The sequence below is a fragment of the Plectropomus leopardus genome, chromosome 8, assembly GCF_026936395.1.
Source record: "Plectropomus leopardus strain MGB_pleo_1.0 chromosome 8, ASM2693639v1, whole genome shotgun sequence".
Lineage (NCBI taxonomy): Eukaryota > Metazoa > Chordata > Actinopteri > Perciformes > Serranidae > Plectropomus > Plectropomus leopardus.
In genome coordinates this window covers 19,733,849-19,760,325 of record NC_142183.1, presented here as the reverse complement: position 1 = coordinate 19,760,325, position 26,477 = coordinate 19,733,849, and the positions used below count along the sequence as shown (strand labels likewise).

At 41.7% G+C, this 26,477-nt stretch overlaps 1 protein-coding gene across 2 annotated transcripts in view; it reads right to left on the bottom strand.

The window, feature by feature from the left end:
* Nucleotides 1–16,753: 16,753 nt before the first annotated feature.
* Nucleotides 16,754–26,477, bottom strand: part of diaph1 (diaphanous related formin 1) — a 52,423-nt gene continuing 42,699 nt past the window's right edge. The window contains exons 13-17 of one of the 2 annotated variants that reach the window (XM_088081076.1): nucleotides 24,277–24,341; nucleotides 21,547–21,726; nucleotides 18,937–19,497; nucleotides 17,058–17,172; nucleotides 16,754–16,899 (exon numbers count right to left, since the gene is read on the bottom strand). In XM_088081076.1, the coding sequence (XP_087937202.1) occupies nucleotides 16,859–16,899; nucleotides 17,058–17,172; nucleotides 18,937–19,497; nucleotides 21,547–21,726; nucleotides 24,277–24,341 (962 nt within the window). In that variant the 3' untranslated portion in view covers nucleotides 16,754–16,858. The remainder of the gene's footprint in view (nucleotides 16,900–17,057; nucleotides 17,173–18,936; nucleotides 19,498–21,546; nucleotides 21,727–24,276; nucleotides 24,342–26,477) is intronic. The other variant, XM_042493120.2, reaches the window with a different exon arrangement.

Below are 26,477 nucleotides of genomic sequence, written 5' to 3'. Positions count from 1 at the left end.
TAACCAGGTTGAACCTCTGTGTCCTAACAGTTCTCAGTTTAAAATTGCAAGCAGCTCTATTATAATACAAACACAGACATGGCAACTGCATGTTATCCAGTAATTGATAATACATGATTGACTGATATGATATCTTAATTTTTGGAGTAAGTAGACTGAGGGCAAAAGTTAAGTACTTTTTTAAACCTACAAACATGGCCAGAGACTTAATTCCATTAAGACTCTTTTTCTCTGACTTTTGTGTATGTGTAAATGTATGCATTGTGCATTGTATTGCCCACCCGTTAGCCATATAAACTTGACAAGCTGACAGTGCAACAAGGTTTGCAGTTGAGTTGGTTTTGGAAACTTTTTTGATTCAGTGCAGAATAAACGTCAACTTTTTAAAACTTGAAACTTGCTTGAGGTACATAATCCATCACAGCTAACTCTACGCCTGCTTTTTTTGCCTCTTTGTAAAAGTTTCTTTATTGTCATCAGTGAAACTGCCATGAAACTGCAAATGTAATGTGTTTATGACCTGGAGAGAAGTTATCTAACTCACATTACCTCAAATAATCCTTACATTATGTTTATTATCTCAGATTTTGGCTTTCTGACAACCTGATATGTTCTGAATATATTAATGTGCAGCATCTTTCCTTACATGACTATACAAAGACAACTTTTACTGATGGATTACTTATCTAAACCAAGTTTAAAATCCTTACACTCTGATTTTATACCATGTTGAAATGGGCAGAACATATACCTGGAGGGTAAGAAAAAAGCAATCAAAACATTTAAAAAAACAACAACATTGAAATGGATGGTGGCAATTTAGGTGACATGATTTGCAGTGGGCTGAAACAAGCTGTGCACCCTGTAGGATCTATTAAACGTCTAATAACCTTCAATCATGTCAACAGAGAGTGATGAGAACAAGTGATTTCTTCTTATCGGTTGGGAAGGGAAGAGTTAAGGAACCAGTCGAATAGGGGCTGAGGCATCCAAAAGCCTATCTCCTCCAAGTCAATGGCGTGAAGGCTATCTCACACACACCTGACAGAGACAGAGTGCTGCCAATAGTGCCAGAGGGAACAAGAAAGAGGGAGGGTGGCAGACAGTGAGAAAGAAAAAGTGAAGGAGGGAGAAGAGGAAAGAACAGAGACAAAGAAAGAGCAGAAACCATAAAAGAGAGATGGATGGACAATGGTGAGCACAGTGGTCAGTGAATGACTATGGCTTGTTCTGATTTAAATGCTTGTTTCTCCTTATTTATGGAAAAACTGACGGATGGAACATTGAAGAGAGGGAGCATTTTGTATTTGTGTGTTAAGAGGACTGACGACCGATGGAGGCACACTGTTATAAAAGCACTAAGAGCCCCAGCAGCCACACGCTAAAACTTTAATCAGGCATTAATAAAAACAATATCATTACTGTCTGCCTGAGGAAGTATCAACACACACCTCAATGAATCTGGCAGGCAGGCAGGCACACACACACAAAATTACAGTCTAGGAAACATGCAGACATAAACAACCTCATCGCTCATCGTATTTTTTTCCTGGTTTTACTCCGTCTCCATTCATTTCCTCTTTTATTGCCTTTCATCTATCAATCTACCTTTTAAATCATTGTGTAAGATAAAGTACAAACAGAGTATGGGCATAGCGTACAAGTGCACACAAATCCACAAATGAGCATCTAGATGGGCGGAAGAGCGAAGACTGAAAGCGTCGTCTCAAGGACAAAGGTAAGCCACTCAACCCTTGTCTGAAAGCAGAGCTGCTTCATACAGCAAAGGGAGACTTGAGTCGACCAATTGTAAGTAGCGCGGCTCCCCAGTCGCACTATTCACCACAGAAATAAAGACAAACTATGAAAAATGGAAAGCCAGACACAAAATGGACATCCAGAGAGGCACACCTGAATGCCGTAGCCTTCTTGAAAGAGCAGCAGAGCAATAGAGATCTCTCTCACACTCTTTTTCTCTTTGACAAAGCTAGGCTGGAAGGATGAAAGCACTGAATGAAAGCCTACACAGGACCTTAAGGGACAGGATAATGGTGGCACAGAAAGCAGAAAGGAGCAGCAGAAAACAAGGACGAAGAGAAGACTGAAAAAAGTCATTTTATGGATGTTCCTGGAACATATGATGGGAAGGAAGTTGAGGGGATAAGAGTGTGAGGAAGAATGAAGAGCAGGAGAGGGTAATAAGTAACACAGAGGATAATAAGTGAGGCAGTCAGAGAAGGAGGGAAAGAGGGTGGAGAGAAAGTGAAAAGAGAGGAAAACTAAAGTAATAAAGTCTGAGAAATCATAAAAAAATTACTTTACTTTTCTTTCTCAGCTCTGAATGATCCTTGCCCTATATACGCACTCAAACAGCATGAGATATGTGTGTGCACGGGTGTGCACGCATGTGAACGGATCACGCACCGATAACATTACACTCCTTAATTCCTAATTAATCCTTCTAAACTGGATTACGGCGCAGAGCATGACAAGCCCAGGATTCCACCCTTCACCCTGATGAGTGTGTGTGTGTGTGTGTGTGTGTGTGTGTGTGTGTGTGTGTGTGTGTATTGTCACTTTACTGTTTTTCAGCTTGAGGTCTCATAAGGCCGGCCTGTCCTCGCTTACATGATGTTGGGAAATGAAGCTGACAGTGTCTGTGGTCCCCTATGACACAAACGCATTCACATACACTCTTTCTCACACACATTCAATGCCTCTCGTGCACACACACAAGTGTATACATACACACACACACACACACACACACACACACACACACACACACACACACACACACACACACACACACACAAATGCTCAAGGAGTCCCTAGACTACAGGTCTTGAAACGCTTATGAATTATTGTGGTGAGTGACAAGACCTCAAAGCGTTACTTTACACATTTTAAGTGAGGACTCATGGGGGCTATGTGCTTACTCACATAACAGACACAGGTCCCCTGACACACACACTTGTCCTGGTTTAAAAGCTGCCACACAAACTGTCCCATGTGATGTATTCTGCATTACACTGCAGTCTGAAATAAAACCAGAGGGCTTTACAGACACCAATACTAATGAATTCATTTTATGTTCTATGGTGCTTTGTAGACGAGCCGAGAAGTATTTTATAGCAAAAAAAGAAAAAAAGCTTCCATTTCTGTTCACTTCTGTCATTTCTGGCAGAGAAACATGAGCTAAAAACCACTAAAAATAGACTCAATGTGGTTAATGTCAAAAGTATATGGAAAATAGGGCGAGTTCGTAGATTTTTTAAACCAAAGAGGATGTAAGGCTCGGCTGTATATCAACATTATATCATTTTCATGATATGAGTCTAGATATTGCCTGAGCCTGTGGATATTGTAATATCATAAGTGTTGTAATTTTCCTGGATTAAAAGGTTGCGTTACGGTAAAGTGAAATAACCTTTGAACTTACCAGATTGTTCGAGCTGTTTTATCATTCATCCTTAGTTATTATATCCACATATCCGCCAACTGTTAGTGGATGTAGTAGTGACTGCAGCATTATGAACAAATTTGTGAAACTAATACTAATATATACAACATATACCATGACACATTGTATCTGGCCTGGGACATTTGGCCTTGTTCAGATTACCAGCCCAAATCATTTTTTTTGGCCAGACTGTATCCGGATTGCTTTTAGGAAGTCTGGACTTTTTTGCAAAACTGATTCAAATAAGATTTGAATGTGGTTTGAAATGCCATTACAATTTGATTTCTAGAAATTTGCCTTGGTCCTGGTGATCAGCACATTCAAATCAGACTTCAAACATTTCTAACACAACGCACAATGTTAACGTCAAAACCAGAGAGACTGAAGTGCTGAGCAGATTCATGCTGCTACCAGCAGAAAGCTAAATAGGACAACATGAAGAAAAACATGAAGGACATCATGAAGAACAACATAAAGAACAACAGTCTTAGGGCAGACGTCAAAATAAATAGTTTGGAATAGTTTGGCAAAATGATGGACCTCCGTTTTCCATGCTTCCCCCCTGAAAAGTTGCTTCCCCAGCATTGCCATGTAGTTACTGACACCTACGTCATTACCACAGCAATGAAGACAGATAGGTTGGTGATGTCTAGTCACAAATCTGATCAAATTACTTGCAAATAACAGTGTGGACAGTCTGTCTTTAAGATCTAATTTGACAAATAAATCACATTTGTCTGCAGTCACACTTCCCACTGTTCTCCACATCCAACTTTGCACACTTTTGCTAAAAATAATAAATATAACATGTCTACCAACAGTAAAAATTCCTCATATGACAGAACAGGCAGACGGGCATATGCACCAAATGTACACCAGTGCATTTTTTTCCTCTGAAACAGCCAAGAATAGATTTGTCATATTTGAATATAACGTTCACTTTGAATGTACTGAAGTTATTTGAAAATATCATGAATCGAGACTCTTACCTTTAACAGTACCAACAATTTTGTTGCAAAATACAATAACCCATTAGCCTATTGTAAACAAGCTAATATAATGGTCTACCCCTATGATATACTGAAACTGTGTTATTCCTCTAGTAAGACTCAGCTGTTTAGGTAGTGGAGGACACTTACATAGAGGACAGATCTGTGAAATGCACATTGTGACCAAGCTGTTAATTTTTCTAATTTATATCGACAATCTTTTATACCCAACAGAAATATACATTTATGTTTATGTGGTCACTGATGAAATCTTATCATGCAAAAAAAAAAAAAACACGAAATGTGAATTTGAGTATAGTAGATACACATAACTGCCTACAGAAAGTGCAATTGATTATGACTAACAGTCTCTAGAAAAACTAGCTACATTTGGACCACAGAATGAATTAATAACGTGTAACATATTGTATTCCGTGTTAGTGTGTGTACAGTGTTGTGTTCTCTGTGCTCATTAAACCATGCTGGCTGCAGAGAGGATTGGGGGGCAGAAAGGGAAAGTAGTGTGATGGATGGATGGAGAGGGGGGTCACAAAGGGATAGATGGAGTGGTTGGGGGGGAATTAGCATGCTTTCATGCTTTCTTCACCTCAGTGGAGCACCATGGGGCTTGTTGATGCCTCTAAGTGCTATGCAGTATTAAGCAGACAATCTCTAAGGAAGCCCGTTGGAATAGTGCATGTGTGTGCTGACTGACCGCTAACTGTGTACAGTTAAGTACTAAGCCCTAAATAACCTATTTGGAGAACAGAGAGAGGAAGGGGAAGTGGAGAGATTCAGTGGAGAGCCAAACATTGTCAGAAGAGCGAAGCATTAAAATGCTGGCTGTGACGTGCACCTCTCCTCAGAGAGGAAGAGCAGAGAGGAGAGGGGAAATATTAAAAAGGCAGAGAAAGGTCTGTGCCCGTCTGTTTTCTCACATAGTGTACACTGACAGAGAAAAAGGCAGGACACACATGTTGATCAAGTCCGCTTTTGTTGAGAGTAGTAGAGTCGTCTCTCCTGCAGCAGCCAGCAATGCAATACGTCACAATGACCAACCTGAACAACTCAAGTCTCTGCCCAACTCTCTCATTTCACCTTTTCTCCCTCAGATGCTCCCGCAGCTACCCTATCTCCGCTTCCTCATTTTACCTCACTTCAGTCTCCATCTCCTCAATCACGCTCATCGCTTCATGTCTCTTCACCTTTTGATCATTCGTCATTCCTTCATTCCCTCCCTCAGTGCTCTCTTCAGTCCTACACAGATCACTTCTGCCTCCATTCGTCCTTCTCCGAGCCTCATTCATTCTGTGCTTCTCTCCTTCACTCTACCCTCAATAACGCCATCCGTCTTCTCGTCTACTGAACCAAGATTAGTCTCCATCCATCTATATCTTTGACAGTAATCTCTCCTGCCTTTATTTGAATAGTGCCTGCAGATTTCAAAAACCATATTAATGCTATGTAGAATAAACCTGAGAGTCATTCGACAAATACACAAAAGAAAGAAAGATAAAGCTACTAATCTTATTACTGAACTCTACTATGGAAAATATTGATCTCTGGGCTTCTCATAGCAGTCTTAAGTCTCAGAATTCAAGTTTAAAACTACTACTCTCATTTGACTCTTTATGTTAATTTATTTTTCTTTCTCTTTTTCTGGCAAACAATGCACTGGGCCTTCATGTTTTTTTTCCTTCAACTGGCTTCAATCAAGCAGCATACTTGTTATCATCAATCCAGCTCCCAAAAATTTGCACTTTTCCTATAGTGGCGGCAAGCTTTTATCTTTCTTGGGTTAGACAACTACCTTGTGAGCCAACAAACAACAACGTTTTTAGTAACTTTCTCCCATAAAAGCTGCAGTCCTATATCAAGTGCTACCCCCATTTTTCAGTCTGGAAGAAAGGGAAAGCAGCATGTTTGTAGTTCTACGCAGGCAGCTTTACAGCTCTGAATATCCTTTAAACTGCCAATAATAACGTGTAATTTTGGATTTATATTGAAATGAAATTCACAAGAAAAAAATACTGTTTTTATATAGAGAATACATCACTTTGATGATTTAAGATTTGTTTTCAAGATCCTCCAATACTTGATTTATGTGTATTTTAATATCAGTATTATTTGCAATGTTGTTGTGGTCTGTTGCTCTTGCCGTCTTAAATTGTTTTATTCTTTTGAGGCTAGACACAAAAAAAGGGAGGAGGTAAAGCTTTCAGAGCAAAAATCAACATGAAACTTTGAAAGGAAAAAAAACTCTCTCTGGTTCTTCAAAAACTTTCCAGAACAGACTTGACAAAAACATTCTTGGAGAGATCTTTAGAAGTCTCTGGCGTACCATTCCATTCACCCAAACAGACAGGAGTTGCTGCTGATGCCATGTGCATGCACAACAAGTCCTGAAAGGTTCACTCCGCTCGCTGCACATCTACAGTGTAACAGTTCCAGCAGACAAAGCACTTCTAAGTACAATACACACACAAAAGATAGAGACAGTACACATGCAAAACATGTGACTCGCATTAGTAATAACTGCCGTATGCCTTGTGTACTGTAGCTTGTTTGGGAAGGTGTAATTTAATCTCAACTGAAATGACAGTGCTTCAAGCCATCCTTTTGACTACTCTCTACAAGCACTGCTCATCACAGCGTTCCAGTGTCTAGACTGATATTTCATGTCCTTGCCCCAGTGAAACTGTAATAGGCGGATTTGGGATAAGGCAAGGATGGATTTGTCTCTGAAAGTGGTCAAAAACAAGCAGAGAAATTATTTAACAATCGAATGGAGTTTTACTCACAACACAGGCTTTGTTCAAGCTAGAACAGAACTTTGGGTGAAGTCTGACTCCAATTTTCAAGCCCAGTCAAGCTCTACAGCCCCACTGAAACAGTGCAACTTCAAAGCCCACTCACTCAGATCAATACTTAAAGTAGTAACTCCATTCACACGATGACAAATTACTCATCTGCTTTCCCTCTCTCTTTCTTTTACTGTTAGTCCCTGATGCCCTGCTACCATCACCCTGCTTTGCCAGTCTCAGTTTCACCCTGCAGTTAATCTGCTGGGTGAAGTGACGGGTGCTTGGGGAACCAACGAGAGGAAGATGAAGGAGATGAAGGAAGAGGGGAATGAGAGGAGGGGGAAGGGGAGTGAGTGATGGCCATGCATTATTGAGCATACAGAGTGGAGTTTTTAGGGGATAACTGTGAAAGCATGTTTAGGGACAACCTTTTCCCTCCTGCTTCCCCCGCCTTCTCCCTTACTTCATTTCTTGCCCTCCCTCCAACTTTCCTTTCCCCATGAGGATGGCCACATCTCTTATTCAGTGAGGAGGTTAAAAATTCAAAGCTAGGAGGGAGGAGGTGCGGGGAGGAAAGAGAGTACCTGAAAATGGTCAAAATGAAGGAATGTCTTTAGGGAGTTTTCTCAAGTGCTAATCTAGAGAGCTCCTTGCTTTGATTAGGCGTGCGTGTGTGTGGTGAGGGGTGGGTGGTGTCTGTGGTGAAAGAGTAAGAGGACGGGGGTGGTAGAGGAAGAGAGAGGGAGGAGGAGAGAGTGGTAGAGGGTGTAGACGAACGCACTTTCATGCAGTGCAATGTAGTGTAGCACACAGCATAGTGAAAAATTAAGGTGCCTGCGGGGCGAAGCAGAACCCACGTCTCGCAGAACACGACACATGCAGATACTGAGTAATGGAGCACGGGCTCCAGCATGCAAACACACACACACACACACACACACACACACACAAAACAGGCATCTATGAGCACAGACACATAGGAGCAAGCCAACTGTAATTGACCAAGTGGCACATACACACTCACATAAACTATTCAAGTCTAAATTCTTGTGCCTACACATCCATGACAAAACACATACATTTTAGTCCACACACATACACTGTCTCACAGTTACTGGTAGCAAATTAAGGTCAGAAAGTGGAGCATGGCCTGGTCCACCAACCCTTGTAAATACCACTGGTGTCGGGTGTAAATGCCACTGGGTTATCCGTATTACACACAGCCTCCACAGCTAGAGACCAGGGGCCATGCTACACCAGCGGCAATAAAAACTGGGCAGGTTACAGCACAGACATCACATACACCCTAGCCAAACACAAAGTGCATGCACACACACATTTGTGTACACACACGGAAACAGACAAGATAATGTGTAAGTTAAAAAAGTTGGTACAAATGTGTGCAAAGTTTTGGTGAAATTGATAGTTTTAATATGTGCGATTGTGCTAGAACCCCGAAGACATGGTCTGAGCCATCAGCATAATGGGGAAGATAGTCTAATAGCACCCTAATAACTCACTGGCTTGCGAACACCGCATCAGTAGCAGCTTAAGGCTACTGTTAAACAATTCGACTGAGATAGCAGCTTTGGACTTTAAAGGACACTTTCAAATGCCTCTGTTGCTGGCATCTATCTTGCCTTTTCTCATTTTACAGCTTGCTTTATCTTCACCCCCCACCAGTCTTCCGTCATTTTTCTGGTTCCATCCCTCGTTCATTGTCTCTTTTCATAAGAGACCCTTTATCAGGCAGCGATAAGAGAAGAGAGACGAGGAAGTCAGGAGAGAGAAGAGGAAGAGGAAAAGGAGGAAGGGAGATGGGGGTTAATGCTCCTATCTTGTCAACTTCATCTTTGAAGTTGTTGCTCTTTACTGCTCCATTTTTTTATGTATGCTATCAGTGACATCAAAGTGGGCTAAGCCTCCTGTGTGTGTGTGTGTGTCACTGCCCTCAGGGATAGGTAGCTAATATTGCAAAAAATAAACAGGGAGGGAGTCGCTGAGGCGGGGAAGCACAGCCATCCACAGTCGATGTGCACTTTCAGCTGCACCACACTTTGACTCTTTCTTGTCCTCTCTTTATCTCTGCCTTTTCTCATGATTAGCATGCTTTCTAATCATAGCTGCAGCCTCAGTTTGACTTCCCTTCCTACTCAACCCATCAATACAAAAATTAAAACACCTCTACCTTCACGAACACTGTAACGCCTCAGAGGCGTGGGCACGCGCACATGTACGTCTGCACTCACACATGAAAAGCATAGCTATATAAGAAATACAGAGGGGGAGGAAAAGAGTATGCCACTGTTACCAAGAGGAGCAAAACAGGAAGGAAGAGTGGGTGGAAGGAGTGTAGGTGTGCATACATATATCGCTTCATCCCCACATCCTTCCATCTCTGTTCATATTTTTTTCCCTCTTGGCCTGGGCGCAAAGAGACAGAATCACGAACACTGGGGATACTTAGCATCTGTAACAAGCTTTTGAGCTTATCAGACAATCCTTCAATTAAAGACACACACACTCACAAAGGTTAAAAACACACTCACAAGCACATGCACACACACAGAGGTTCTCTCAGTCCCCGCGCAGCTGTCATATCACTGGGAACATTTAAATGGTAATGGTGTTGGGATGAGACATTGGAACACTGGCTGGCTGACCGACTGGCTGGCTGGTTGGGAGAGGAGCCGAGTGAAGCGAAGAAAGCCTATTCCGTTTAAAAACAGGATAATCTCCAGGAAAGAGAAAAGGCAGCAAGGAGATTAGGCACACACAGCGGTAATGCTCCAGCATGAGTACACTTAGCTCATTTGCATGTAAAACAGAGGAGAGAGATATAACGAGGGAGGGATGGAGTGAGGGATGGAATGAAGAGAATGAGTGGGACAAAAGCGTGTGTGTGTGTGTGTGTGTGTGTGTGTGTCTGTGTCTGTGTGAGAGCATGCTTACATGTGGATGCATAAGTGTATGTGAGTGAGCTGTTGCAGTTGGCAATGAGAGCCAATGTGAGCACACACAGATGTGTTTGAACCTGATAAGGCCTGATGAATGAGCGGCGTTTTGTGGCTGTTCCTCAACCATAAAGAGATGGTGAATGAGGGAGCGCTTGCTATTGCCGCACTGAGAATACACACCGAGGCTTAGAGAGCGAGCCAACCTAATGCACCGCTACTGTTGAGGGCTTAAGAGGTATAGTTAGGATTTCAACTTAAGCACTGGTACACATAAACGTAAGCACAAACACAACCTATAAACATCAAATCTTTCATTTACAGGTTATACCTACATATTGAAATGCTGGTCTATATGTGGGCTTTAGGTGCCGTTTCCATTTATGTCTCTCACAGACACAACTGTGCACAGACCCATGGTTATCCAATCGTGTGGTCATTTGTTGTTGGCAAAAAGGTGTGGGGAGAGAAAACTGGGATTACATATATGAGTGGAGAAATGGCTGCATCCAGAAATGGAATGAATAAGAGAGAATAGAAGGAAAGAATAGTGTAATATTTTTCCCAGCTCTTTCTACAGCATTAGTGACCCTTGCATTAACCTGCTTCTCTTTCTGCAGCCCCAGCCTGAACATTGCATGATTTATTAACCAGGCCTGCTTCTGTGGGCAAGTACAAACATACACACAGTGATATACACTCACACACACACACACACACACACACACACACTCTCAGAGAACTTAAAACACATTACACACAAGCTTTTCAAAGCCAATACTAATTTAGCACAATCACGCACAAACACTCTTATGGCTTAATAAAGTGTGCCCGTTCCTCATTTAGTCATCTAAGTGCTTTATTAGTACATATTTTAAATAGTCTCAGGAGACTGCAGCTCTGAGTCTACACTCCCCATAAACTGTTATCTAAAACTCTCCCTAATTATACACAATCATGCACACAAATGTACGCACTAACACACAAACACACAAACACACACACACACACAAACTCACAAATGTTTCTTGGCTGTGACCTAGAGGGGATCCAACAGTGAAAAACAAACATCTCCGAGAAGTGGGATGTGGGGGGATTATGAAACTAGGATGCAGGAGGAGGAGGAGGGAGGCAAGAAAGAAGACCACTGAAGAGAAAAGCAGGGTCTTCACCTTCTAACCTGTAGCCATTTTCAACAAAAACTTGCATGTAATTTATCAGGCCTGTCAAATATGGATTAGCAATATTGTGGCCATCAGGTGCAGAATCAAAGACCACTAAAACTAGGGTGGGGTTAAAAAACATGAATTCTTAGATGCATCATGATTATCTCTTTTAAGATTATTTCTCAATGCAAAAAAAGTAAATAATAGAACATTTGAAAACCAATTTTCAACATTATGATCACACTGTAACACCTGTAACCAAAACGGGCTGTATGTTTCATATGGCTGAGCCAACTAGATGCTAAAACGGAACAAATGTAAAGATGTGCTTTACATTTATTTTCTTCCATTTCTATCTACTATTGTGTTTTGGGTTGCAGCCGTGTGCTGGTTTCAAGGTGTACCTTGGAATAAGACCATGAAAATTTGTTTATCAACCATGTTGAAAAACAATGCAACCACATGGATGATCTCGCCATTGTTTTATTTGTTTTAAAAAGGATTTGATTTTTTTTTTTTACACAAACTTCCATTAAAACAAAAGTTTACAAGTTTCAATTATAATAGTGTTTGCCAAACCAAAAAAACATTCTGTTTTCAATCTCTTAAGGGTCAAATTAACTGATAATAATAATAATGTGATATCTTTGATCTGTTGCTGTACTGTGAAAATCTCATACCAATGATGCAACTCTACATGTAACTAATATAAGTTTATGGAAGAAAGTCCATCTGTTTTCCTTAATAATGGATCATTACAAATATGTTATGTTTTATCCCATCGTAGACCTTAAAATCATAATCAAAACCATGAGAAGCCTCGAGATTCCCACCCCTGCACTAAGGTGCAGTACTCTTTTTCATGATGCATGAACTGTGCCTTATGAATGACCATGGGGTAAATCTACTGTGTCAATATATCACACAGCTGACATTTTTGCAACGGCCTTGCAATCAGTCTGCTGTATGTAAAAAATTAAAAACAGCGCCAGGAGACATGTGTTTGCTTAAGTTATTTCATTAGCATGGAAATGTTCCTTTTGCTTACAATGACCTTGAGCCAGTGTACTGCAACAAAAACAAGCCACCAAATGTTGTGAACTCTGTTCAGCAGAAGATGTAATGACCTAATCAACAACACTGCGCCATAATTCTCCATGCCTCTTGGTCCTTATTGCTAATACATGACACATCTCATCCCTTTAACTGATTGGTCTACAACCCGAGAGAGGCCCCAGGCAAGCATGAGCACACACACACATACACGGTGTTTTCCTGCTGATTGGTGGCTCATTAAGGTGAAAAGTGAATGGAACAGACCTAAGAGGAAACTAAGCGCACAAATACAAATACACATACATATACACACACACACACACACACCTACAGAGAAGGAAATTGATTTCTTCAGAACACAGGGAGATCAAAAGGCTTATTATAATTGGTTTGTAAATGTGGTTGAGCTCACCACCCACTCTCTCGAGCACATACGCCAGCATACAGGCACCCTTGCACCGTCAAACACGCATTCATCTGCAATAAACTTGTCGTTATTTTACAGGAGGCGAACGTTATGCAGAAAGGTGCTGTTGCATATGTGTGTTAGGCAGCAATACACAATGGATGGCACCCCCAACCCCGCCGGAGAAGAAAAAAAATGAGGTGGCTATAATACAACAGACCACAGAAACACAGCAACAGAGACTGAGACACCGAAGAAGAACGGGTGTAAAGGCTGGAGAATTGGGATATGAAAATGATCCTCACATTATGAGGATTAATAATCATATATGCTCCTGGCCCTTTTCTCTCCTTTTCTCTCCCGAATCAAATTAATCACCAACGTTCCCCCTAGCCCAGCCTTTCCCTCTGCTCACTCTTCTTTTTTTCACCCACCTCCTCCTCCTCCTCTCTCGCTCTCTCTCTCTCTCTCTCTCATTCTTTTGCTAATTGGGCTATCTGAGGTGCCGACTTCAAAAGGCACCTGCTATCAAACACAGTCTAAAAAAAAGTGAAAAAAGGACAGTTCAGGATATCTTTACCCATATTAGATGAACAGTGTTTGAATTCTAGCCGTGCCACTGTTCTGCACTTTCCAAAAAATGGGTAACCGCATAAAAACAGTGTTTGGATTCTGTCCACCCCTTCATATTACTATTATTATTATTATTTAAAGAAAGAAAGAGGAAAACAAACACTAAAAAGCAGAAAACAGACAGAAGCACTTCAAAGTAAAGCATTGAGAAGCAGTAGCTTAAGGGAGAATGTTCGGATAAGCTTGCCTTCTGAAACCTAATACACTACAATAAACACTTTACAGCCACACACGTACTCTCTCATCTAAACAACCTGGCTGTTTGCAATTGGAAATAGTCATATCAGCTCTCTGACTATAAGCTCTTTTACTTGAAAAGCACAACAACAGGAGAAAATAATAGCAGTCTTTTCTAGACGTCTACAGGAAGAAGATGGTGGTATATATGCATGATTTCTCTATCACACATATTGCAGTGGAATTTGGCTAGTTTCATCATAATAAATTCTTGTGAATACCAAGCTGTACCACTGTCATCAGGCTGTACAGATGTACAGTGTTAACAGCTTGCTATTATCTCAGACTGGGCATCAGCTCAACCGCATTCAAAAGCTCAGTTACATAACAAAAATGCAGCATGTAGTCTTATTAAGAATATATCATCATATAGTTTCTATCCAATAAGTGGTGCTTAGGTAAAACAAAGACATCCACCACTTAAATGTAGCTTGACCATAGAAAGAAAGCCAGCATGTAGCCTGCTGTTCCCAAAGGTGATGTACCTTCTGAAAACCTTGACAGTTTGCATCCTAAAAAAGCAAAACCTGACTCTATTTATTGACTGACTTTATAATGTATGCTTCTCATTTCCCATGTTGACAGCTTAATTTTGTACTTCAGTCCTGATGAATAAAGTTGTTGAGCAGCACAGAAGTGCTAACAGTGGCCTTGGCTGCAATGGTTGTTCGCAAGGCAAGTTAAGTAGTTTGGGAGGAGAAAGGTGAAAAGTCTTGAGGTAAAGAAGCCCCGACTGAAATAAATCCAGTAAGATGGAGCTTTTTCTCAAATAGTAGTCTGGACATGTTGTGCTCTTGTCTGACCTCAGAACCAGTATTGAAAACATGTAACCAAGTAGGCTCAACGCTGAAATACAATTGTAACAGGCAAAAAAAAGGTCTGCAAATGTATGTGAAGTTAAAAGCAGCTAAGTGAGACCATTACATTTTACTACATTAAAAAAAACAACAAAAAAACAAAATGTGAAATCAGCCAAACATCACATAGTCTTGGAAGCATTTAGGAAATGTTTTGTGATAGATTTTCTTCAGATGCAAATAGATTCATCACGCACACATAAACAAACTGCAGATAATTGATGCTCAATGTCTGATAACAGCTTCAGTGGCTTATGGGGATGTCTACTGTAAATAGGATTTCACAAGAGCTGCTCTTGTTAGAGCAAAATCCATCTTAACATGACAGAAGTAATGTCACATCAACTAATACAAACAATAAAGGTTTTAATTATAATCTTGACGATTTTTTCAGGATTGCTCTATATCTGTTTAGGTAAATTCTGACATGCTCAGCAGCAGATGGGACAGGTACATGAAGGAAAACTAGCCCTAGATTAAGTATTTATCCTGGTCCCCTTTCAATGAGTAAGAGAGAGAACAGACATAGCTAGAGATATACAGACTAAAAATGGAAATAACTAAATATACAAAAACCAAAAGATAAAATATATGCACACTTGAGTGTGTGTGTGTGTGTGTGTGTGTGTGTGTGTGTGTGTGTGTGTGTCAAAGTGTGGAACTGTGTCCATGAGAGGCATGTGCAGCCAGAGGGCGTGTCTCCGACCATCAGCTCTGTGCTCTTCCACCAAGCCTCAGAGGTCAGCACCTCTGACTCTGCCGTGAGCACACTACCCCCCCTCCCGTACGTCTGTTTTCTGTGTGGGTGAGTGTGTGTGTGTGCAACCCCAGCAGCACTGCTGGGCAGCTGATGGAGAGGAGGAAGAAAGGTCAGAAAGGGTCAGCGGTGGCTCGGTGTGGTGTCGGTCTGTTTGCTGGGTAACGAGGAATGGGAGGCGCAAGAGGAGGAGGAGGAGCAGGAGGATGAGGAAGAGTGAAGCCGGGCTTCCAGAGGTGAGGGATTAGGAGAAGGATAGGGAGGTCAGGAGGATTGTATTACGCCTTGAGCGGTGTATTTAAGCAAGAGAAGGAAGGACAACAGGTTAAAGGTCGATGTGCATAACCAGAGCTGGTTGCTTATTGGGCGTGTTTGCATGCACAGCCACAGACAACACAGACACAGTGTGGATTACATCACACATGCGCACTCACAAAAACTCAAGATGCTTACACAACAGCTTAATAAAATCCCACTTGCATTTTGAAAATAATGTTTTATTCCTAACTACCAAACTTCAAGAGACTCAAGAAAAAGAAAAGAAAAAAACAAAACATAGAGAGTAATAAACAGACTGGACCTCGTCTCTCTCGCTCTCCTACCCTTCTCTGCCCCCCCGACACACACACACACACACACACACACACACACACACACACACACACACACACACACAGACACAGAGAGTACATCCGCACAGGCAGACATACAGACAGGTGTGGGGCTATGAAAAGGCCACGGTGTCTTTATAGTCAGCTCTCAGAAAAGGTTATTAGACATCAACTGGAACAGGCGGCTGTCTCAGCCAATAAAAAGTGGAGGCGTGGGTGCACAGGCCAAAGGGGTGGAGGGGTCAAATCAAGGAGTGACAGGCAGATGTAAGGACTTGCCATACAGGTGAATGCAGATGGGACAGCTGCCAACACTGACATTTAACTGACATCAACAGCTTGCATCAGCCACGTGTGCATGCACACTTCTGTTTATGTATATGACATGGGCGAGAGTCGGTGTGTGTATGTGTACTGAGTCTGATTCTGAAGGTCAGATAGAATTATATGCGCAACCACACACACTGTCTGTCTGTGATTTCCTGGTGTCCTGGTTATGATATGAATATGGAGGAGTTAGAGCAGAAGGCTCGGTGACACAGGGACAAGGTGATAGGAGTGGACAGGTGTGCGTGCGTGAGCGTACGCCTGTGTGTCAGCGCTTTGTGCCAGGACAGCAGGTGGCTAGTCAAAGGACATAAGTGACCTTCTCTTTATCCCCTCCCTCTACCCTCCTCTCTTTGTCCATCTCTCCCTCTGTCCCCAAGTCCCAGTTCATCTCACCTAGTGCTCTGTCTCCGCACAAGTCACGGGCTTGTTGAGGAGATGAACACATACACAAACACAGGTGTGGCTGGTTTATTCATGAACTTGTGCGAGATGCTGTTTTGACACAGTATTGCTGAATAATGTAAATGTGCTGTGTGTCCTCCAAGCAGAGGAAGAGCAAGGTGAGAAAGGCTGGAGAGAATGTGTGAAAAAAAAACTAAATTGGAGGTGTGTGCGTGATATTCTTACCTTTAGTTGCTGATGGAAGCAGAGCAGGAAAATCAAAATAGACATGGAATTGGGGAAAGGGGGGAGGGATGTGGGAGAGGTGAGAAAGAGGGAAAAAAATGTTGGTCATTACTGTAAAACAGAACATGATAACAGCAGTAGTGAAAACACCCAAGCTACACACTCACTTTTGGTCTGTGAGGAGAAGGTTAAGGTGAGTTTGGCAAAGAGCTCATTGTTTTCAAATTTCTCCTCTTTTGCCTTGGTCCAGAAACTCTTCTCAGAGAGGTCCTCGGGTCCGATCTAAGAGAGATAAAAATATATGAAGAGATAAAATGAAGAAGAGAGAGAGAGAAAGAGAGAGGCAGATGTATTGTATCTGTTAGATAACCATATCATCAAATTGACTCAGTTTTCCAAAAATGGTCATCTGTGCACCTGGCACACAATGAGATGAGCAGATAAAGAAGTCGGCACAACAAAAGCAACAGCCGGGCTGTAAAAGGAAGAGGCAGGGGTATGATGGTAGAAAAGGGTTGAGGAAGGAAGGAAGGAACAAAGAGGAAAGAAAGAGGAGGAAACAGGTAGTTATTTTCTTTCATCTTTGCACACTGTCTCTACCACAAAACATCTTGCGCTTTAGAGCTTCACACACAGAAATGCAAAAAAGGAAGAAGCTTCTGCTTTTCTTCCTCCTCCCATTCCTTCTTTTACTCGGTCGCTCTCTCTTTATTCCCTCCTCTCTCTCTTCTGGTCACAAGTCACAATTAACTTTGTGTGTTTTTCCTCCACTTTCTGAGTGTTCTCATTAAAGGAGAAGAGAAAGAGAGAAAGTGAAACAGAGAGAGTCAGAGAGAAAGCAGTGGTAGTAAATTTACAGATATCAGTCCTTTCATTATGGACAAAGCCTCAGGGATGGGGGTGTAGGATGGAGAAGACAGAGAGTAGGGAAAGGAAATGTGATATGGGGATGAGCTGAAGGAGCAAGAAAGAAAAGCAAGAGAGCACGCAAAAAGGACGATGAGACCAAGCCAGAAAAAAAAAGTTAATTTAAATTACAAAAGAATACTGTCCTTTCTAGCAGCAATTTAATTATCTTTCAGTGGTGCAGTTAAAAGAAGAAGGCTTATTAAAAAGCAATTTCTGTGACATCCTCGTCAAACACTCTCACCAGCCCGAGAGAGAAGAGAGAAAGAGAGAGAGAGAGAGACAGAGAGAGAAGCTAAATGCTGATGAAGTCTGCTGAAGCCATTAAACAGTAGCTTTAGGCTAAAGAAAGACAGAGGCCCGTTTTGATGTTTTAACCATCACAGATGAGAGGGTGGAGAAGAACATGAAGCACATAGTCATGAGATACACGTGTGCATGCAAGTCACTTTGGGTCAGAATCTCGCTGTTAACGCGCTATCTCACACTAAAGAATGCCCTAAGCTATTACCAACTGCATGGTATAGCCTAGCACAGTAAATTACATACAAACTTTAAATTTCACTAAAACTATTCACAATAAAAATCCCTCCCTGTTTTTACATGAGAATTAAACTAATGTGGACACTGAGAAGCTGAAATACAGTATGCTGATGTGCCATCAACCACCTAATTTTCAACACTTATTTTTGGCAGATTGATGCAATGACAAGCAAGCACAACATCATCTAATTGTGCTAAACAATAACAACAACAACATCAAAAACTTTCTGGAGATGTAAAAACCATAATTCAGAAAAAATCACCTGGGGCAAGAAGTGTCCACAAAAATATAAACGGTTAAGTTAAATCAAATGATTTAAAGTGGACATTCGTAGTTAAGTGAGAAGGTAACTGCTGGTTTATGCTGCTTTTAGCTTAACTTTCAAGGCCTTTTTCATCGTGCGCTTCATTCTCTACAGGTTGCTCACTCTCAAAACAGCCTAATTAAGCCTAAAAGTTTATCACATACATAGGAGATAAACTTTTAGGCTTAATTGCGTTTTGGCTAACATTGCCTGCAAAAAAAATAAAACTTGCAATTTTACAATCCCTCTTTGAAAATTTAGAACATATTGAACCATCGATCTCAGGTCTGACCTTGCTCCAGTTGGCTCTCTTCAGCTGGACCTCAGGCTTGTACTCTTTCTTAGGCTGGAGCCCAAAAGGCAGTGCAGGTGGTGCAGGGGCTCCCCAGCCTCCCATTCCAAATGGTGGAGGTGGAGGCATGCCTGGGCCTGGCGGTGGGGGAGGAGCACCAGGAAACCCAGGAGGTGGTGGTGGTGGTGGAGGACCCATCCCAGGTAAGGGTGGAGGGGGTGGCGGTCCTGGCATGCCAGGAAGGGGCGGGTGGCGGAGGTCCTGGCATGCCAGGAAGGGGCGGGGTGGCGGAGGTCCTGGCATGCCTGGTAAAGGAGGTGGGGGAGGAGGAGGAGGAATACACGCATGACCCGGTAAAGGAGGAGGTGGTGGAGGAGCAGGGATGCCTGCTTGGCCTGGAAGGGGTGGGGGCGGAGGTGGAGGTGGAGGGGGGCCACCAGCATTCTGGCCAGGGAGAGGAGGGGCAGGGGGTGGAGGGGGCAAACCGGGTGTTGGCACAGGAACAGTAACTGTGACAACTTTGGTCTTGGCCTCTTCCAGATCTTTAGACAACTTGTCAATCTGCAGGGAGGTAACAATACAGTATGTTATCATAAACGTGAATTAAAATACCACTGGACATACGGACATGCTATTGTAAATCTGCACATCATACACAGTTTTTTTTTTAATATTAGCATGACTTCACTGTATGTTGTTTGTTGTTTATTATTTCTGAATAGACATTAATTTTGTATAAGCTTTGGCAACTTCCACCATTTCCCATGAATAGCCATGCCAACAGAGTGATTAGATTTGAGAGAAAAAGAAGCAGAACAAAAGAGGGGAAAGAGCGACATAAAAAGGGATTAAAGTCTGGGTAGGATTGACTTTTGGGAGAGATGGGAGAGAATGGAGGACAAGGCGTAGAGAGAAAAACATAACAGGGGGGAATTAAGTCCACAGAGGAATTCAAAAGAAAAAGTTTGTACCAGGAGGACAAACTTCTAAATTAGAAGTGGGGGTGAAATCAATTTTTTATTTCAACACTGAAATACTAATTTCAGTATTTACATCAGTGAGGCGACAATTATTGAGAAACCGTCCAAGCCATTAAAGCAAGCCAGTAAAAAGTGGCCTATGAGAGAGGACTAGGCTTTGAATGTGGATATACTATATGCAATTTAAAGTATAGAGAAGTTTATTTACTCTCTGTGTTCTTAGTTGTGATTAAAGTGTTAACAGTGTGCATGTGAAAGTGTGTCTGTGTACGCAGCGTAACTAATTGTTTGTGTCGTTTCCTCGGACTTTGAAAAGAAGACAGTAACAGACATAAAGGGCCTCCGAGGCAAGCTTTCTTAGTGAGGCAGCAGATGAAAAGTTGGGCACGGCATCACACGGCGGGACAGTGAGAGATCTCTACATGTGAAGAAATCTTGGATGGGCAGTGCCTCAAACACAGAGAAAGTGAGCCATCTTAGTATGAGAAGCTTGTCTGATGCCTGGCTGGTGATGCTGTTGATGCGTTGGACAACTGTGTGTGCATATGCGTGTTTGGGCTCTCGCGTGGTGAGACGATGACTCTGCTGGCATCAGCCACTTTGGATGAGGCTCATTTTGGAAGCTGTGTACTTCTCTTACTGACAGACGCAAACACACACACACAAACACATGCAGAGAAACATCTTCATGTGGTTATGAGCACACATGCACAGAGGCAGACTGTTCTGGGTCACTTGGTGTGTTTGTGAATTTGGGTGTCACTGTGAGGCAGAGTCCAGCTGGTGTGGCAGCAGGACACTGACAGCTAAACAATCCTCATCTTTGCTTCCCTACTGTATGTGTGTGTATGTACACACACACCCGCATGTGTATCTTGGCCTTTAAATATTCCGTTTGTCCCATCTCCATCCTTCCCTTCTTTCCCTTTCTTCTCCCTTTAGTCACTCTTTATACTCCCATTCCCCCACTATCCATGTTTTTATTGAGTTTCTTAATCTGCGAAGGATTTGGCTTCTTCTCACGATATCCTTTTAGTTGTTTTTTTCCCCCCTCTTTCATGCCGTGCTAGCAGTTGGCTAAATCATTTAAGGCCAGGAGGCTTGTGTGTTTGTGTGGGTGTGCATAGATGTTGGACAACTTTTTGGTGCTTAGACTTCTGCAATATTGTATTTCGCTAAGCCTCAAAATATTTTTCCTTCTTGCAGCTTTAGAAACAGAAACTTCTGTTTGGTGTGTATGTGTTTCCAGGACATTAAATAAGACCGATCTGATTATCTGACACAAACTTTATCGATTCTGTCCTTATGTTGTGGCTTTTTTAATTGACAATGGCATCAAGCAATGATGGAAATACTGTTTGAATTGTGTTTGAGCTGATCCACTTACCACAAAGATTTCTGTAAGTGTCGTACTAGGTTCAACTCACTTTTATTTCAGTGGATTCTCTCATTAACTTTAAGAATACTTAACACATCAAAAACGTACTGAAAGAAGTTGTCATATTAAACTTATTGACTAAATACTCTACAGTAAAAAACGCACTAGAATCAAGATTCAGATTTAGTGGAATTTAAAAGGCATTGAGCCCCATAGACAGGTGGGTAGGTGGGTGTATGTGTTTGTGTGTACCTGCTGTTGCAGAGTGCTTAGTTGTTGCTGTAGTCCCTGGTTCTCCTTTTCCCGCTCCTGCTTAGAAGTGGACAGCTGTTCCTTCTCTTGGCTCAAGTCCTGCAGCTTCTGCTCATAGTCACCCTCCAGTTTCTTCAGTTCCACCTGCAACTCGTGGCGTGCTGTCAACTCTGCATCCAGCTAATGCACATGTAAAGGGTCACAGAAAGCATTAGACTCAGTTACAATTTCCTTCAACGTGACAGCCAGATTTTAATGAAGTGGTAAACTTCAAGACGGAGACATGTCTTGAGGGCAGTGAACAATGTTTTCTCAGATTTCACTCAGGCTCTAACAAAAGGTCCCACTGGTACCAGGACTGCATGGATACTGCGCCTTTGTTGTGAAAATAGTGTTCCTGATGTGCTGGTGTGATGAATATTCAGCTAATCCAGTACAACTTCTTCTTATGCAGTACAGCCTCATTCACCTGCAAAACAAATCTCTTCCCCTGGACAGGAGGCACAGACCATGAAAACCTACCATGCACATAGTAATATCATAATGATACTGTGTGAGGAAAAAACAACCAACATTCTTGAGTACCCTAAAAATAAATTTAAAAAATAAATACAGAGTAAAATTAATGTCCTGAAATATAATACTCTAGAAATATCTTAAAGATCCAGTGTGTATTAGTGGGGATCTTTTAGCAGGAATGGTTTCTAATCCCCTCAAAATAAGAATTGCTATGTTTTCATTACCTTAGAGTGAGTTGTTTATATCTGCATATATAGCAGGCCCTTTCCCATCGAGTTCGTCATGTTGTCTTTCAGTAGCATAACAGACAGACCAGACTCTGGCTCTCCCAATAACGCCATTCGTATAATTTTGCAGCCACCATAGTTTTCCTACATGCTTGGCATGCAGGAGAAGGTTCAGTTTTGTCCTGACTCCTCTGCCAGATCAGTAAACTTTCTGTTACTGTTCAGTTCAACGTCTGGTGGTTACCTCGAGCTAACACAGCAGCTGTGGCTAACATCCAACACTGAGCTGATAAATAATCCCAACAAACTCAAACTGACACCAAAACAGCTTGACTATGCAGATAATTTTGTAAATAAGCATCATGTAACAATAGCCATGTGATGCTAACAATTAGCTCCGCCACTGTCGAGTGCAGTGTTTATGACTGAGTTGGCAGTTCTGTGTGCTGAGGCGCCACCAAAACATTCAAAAGTATGGTTATGCTACACGCCACTTCATTTACATTACAGGAATCAAATTAAATATCCAATTGGTCTCAGAATCACCTGAAGGGTGTTGGTACTGGTATCAAAATATTTTAAGCGATACCCAGCCCTACCACTGGTTGCCACTACATCCTACAAACTAGATCTTTAAAATATGAAAGAATTCCTTGTTATAAAATAAAGACTACATAAATGAACAAAGAATGAATATAATGTTAATACAATTCAGAGCCACGCTACTACAAGATTAAGGTTGAGCACTTCAAAGGCTACATCGCTTTATAAACCATTTCTTTTTAAGGATGATTGAAAAGCAGTAAAGTAATTTGAAATAAACCTCATAAATATCATCCCTGAGGCTACAAAAACACCCGGGTTCTCCAATGAAACATGGAAGCAAAGTGTGTTTGCGTGCACAAGCTTTTAGCCTTCCTCTTGAAGCTGCAGCAGTTTCCGTATCTCAAAGACCTGCAGAAGCCATTTCCTGCAGTCTAGTGCTTTCAGTTTCATTGTATAATTTACACTGCAAATTAGTGTCAATTATGGAGTTAGGATGCTTCAGTGCACTTGTATGAGCTCACTTCTCACTTGCATTTTAAAGCCTTCACATCCCAAAAAAAAAAGGGAAGAGAAACATTTTACCCCCAATTTTAATTTTCTCACTTTCTTATATCTTCAAGGATTTTTCTTGTAGGACAGAGACAAACAGGAGAGGAGCATTCAAACACATGACTACATGAACACACCGACACACATGGCCATTTAATTTGCCAACAGCAGATCCGTTACTCTCGCTGTCAGCGTCCTGACAGCCTCATCCCTAATTCCTGCCAAAGAGACTGCCTGCAATTACCCCATCATAGACAACTAGCAATATGGTGTGTATGTGTGTATGTGGTCAACGAAAATGAATCCAAGTGTGTTCGTGTAATGTGTGTTTGTGTGGACGTGCGTGCCTTCAATGGATAAGATCCCACGTGAGTGTGTGTGTCTTTATGTGTGCCTGAATGAAGGCTAGTTTCAGCTCCCTCTCTGCAATTATCCTGTCACTGGGACAGAAACATCAGGGCAGCAGCACACCGCAATCAAGGCATTTACCCCCTTGTGTGAATGTGTGTGTTGCATGTGTTTTTTTGCAAGCCGGTAAGAGTATGTGTCTGTTGGGTGGCTATTAGACACATGCATGCTCATTCTCTTCAGACCCTCATTTTTCTCATTTGCCATTTCATGTCAAACACCGGCCGCATAGAATTTCATTACAGTCCCAGCATATGTGTGTGTATGTGTGTGTGTGTGTGTGTGTGTGTGTGTGTGTGTGTGTGTGTGTGTGTGTGTGTGTGAGGGGAAAATGTTAGTTTTACAATAAATTATTTTCTTTGTGTCTAATAGCTTGTGTGCCTCTGGGATGACATGTATATATGTCTTTCCATAGTGTTGTGTGTGAGTGTGCATTTATGATTTTCAATATAAATTATTTATTTATTTGTGTGCATTTCACCTTCTTCTCCAGCTCTGTTGCTTTGGCCTCGCTGGTTTCAACCTTGGTCTGGTCCACCATGTTGTCTATGGCCAAACAGACAGGACAGAAGACAGGAAAAAAAGAAAGGAGGAGAAAACAAAAAAAGGTGGTGGATAAGATAAGGGTTTCAGACAATGCACCTGCACACGTCTGGGCGTGAAGACATCGCACCCTTCAGTCTGGCACATGCTGTGCGCCCACATACATTCACAAACAGATGCGTACACACAGAGCAAGCATCCGATCTGTCTCCCTATTTTTCCCTTATCACACTACTCAAAGATCCGTGAGAAGATTGTGGAGGCATCTCATTACAACAGGATGCCATCTGTTGCATGCTGCTTGTACACATCATTACCTTCTGAGCCTCCAATACACACACCTTTGTCTGGCTGTGTGTATGTGTGAATGAAGTGGGAGCACACTAATTTCCCTCTATGCGAAATACACCTCACACCAATTCATATCAAATTCTTATATTCAAAAATGAAAGCCCATATAACAGTCTGGAAGTAATCCATTATCAGGGGTTCTGCTTGGCAGAGGACAAGGTGAAAAGGACACAGACTGACCAACGGGGTACTTTTACTGAATAATTGCAGGGCCTACAGGTGGTTCAGTGCCCAGGGGCTTAGCGAGCATGTGCAGTAAAAGAACTAATTAGCATGAAGATGAATGCCACAAAGTCACTGGATCAAAGACTGCTAATCATGATGCCCAGGAGAGGGATCAAACAGATAGATAGCAATGAGAGAAGAGCTGCGAAAAGCTAAAATAGAAAATGAAGAAACTGCATTGACTTATAGATGGTAAATTGCACAGACTGTGAAGAGATAAAATTTGAGTCTTCAGTTGAAATGAAAATATGGCTTATAGAAACAGGAGTTGAAACTATGCAGGATTCTTTATATCTAGATAAGCTAGTAAGCAAGGCAGAGCAAAATGAGAAGTCTATTTTGTGAAAGAGAAGATTTTGCCGGATGAAAGAACTTCACAATAATATGCCAACCCACACATAATTTCGGAGTGTGCATTTGTGTACGAGTTTACATGGTTATTGGATGTGTAATGGAAGGGAGGGGGGGTATACTTCTGTCATGGTGGCTAGGCTAAATGGGACAAACTTCGAATAGAGAGCACTAAGGGAGCCAGAATGTAGAGGAAAAAACTGTGCTGAATTTCAGAGTTCAAAGAAAAACACTAAATAATGCATGCAGGGCAGAATTGGGCTGCTTTCCACCGATAATAACTCTAGCAGCCTTAAAGGAGGCCAGCCAGCCTGTGTGTGTGTCAGGACGCATTTAGAAGCAGTGCAATTAGAGCCTCCTGCGGTGAGCAACGGAGACCTGCCATAAAGGAGTATTGAACTCTTGAGACATGGCCTGCACCTCCATTACGCTCTGGTTTAGTTTACTATAGTCAGCAGGTGTTTCCTAGTCAACACTGAGTGTTGTCACTCAAGTCCAAAATTCCACATGCACGTGCACCACTTTTTATCATAATTCAGCATTTAATGTTTACATACAAAAATGACAAACATCAGTGAAATCATAATGCTTTCTTGATCCCCCTAAAAAGTCTGTGTTAACCCTGTAACTCGTCTAGATTCTGCGTCTTGCTCACAGGCACTTAGACAAAAGGTTCACATTTAATCATTTCTGTCTTGAAACTGTGGTCAGGTAGCGCATACATGTTGAAGCAGTTTTAGCTAGCTATAATCATTTCTCTTTTTCATTCGAGCCTTTAAAAGATCCTTTTCTAAAGCACTTCCAATGGAAGCGAAAGAGGAAAAATCTACAGTCCTCATTCTGTGCAAAAATGTATTCAAATGTTTTATTTGAAGCTAATGTGGCTTCAGCAGTCTGAGTTAATCAAATCAAGTGAATATCCTCTAAAGTCTTTTTAGAATTCCCTTTTTCTGTTTCCCCCGACACTGTTTTCTTGCTGAGCTGCAGCAGAGGCATCGTAACACAAAGAGGGAACTTTGTGCTGAAAAGTCAGTAACTCTGGAAGGTACTCAGCTGGATTTGATTAATTCAAATTTCTGAAGCCTCATATTAGTTTCAGATAAACTTTAGATTGTATTTTTGCACAGAACAAGGACCGTAAATTTAGTTCAACATCACTCCCATTGCAAGTGATAAGCAAAGAATCTTTTAATTAATGAAAAAGAGTGGTCA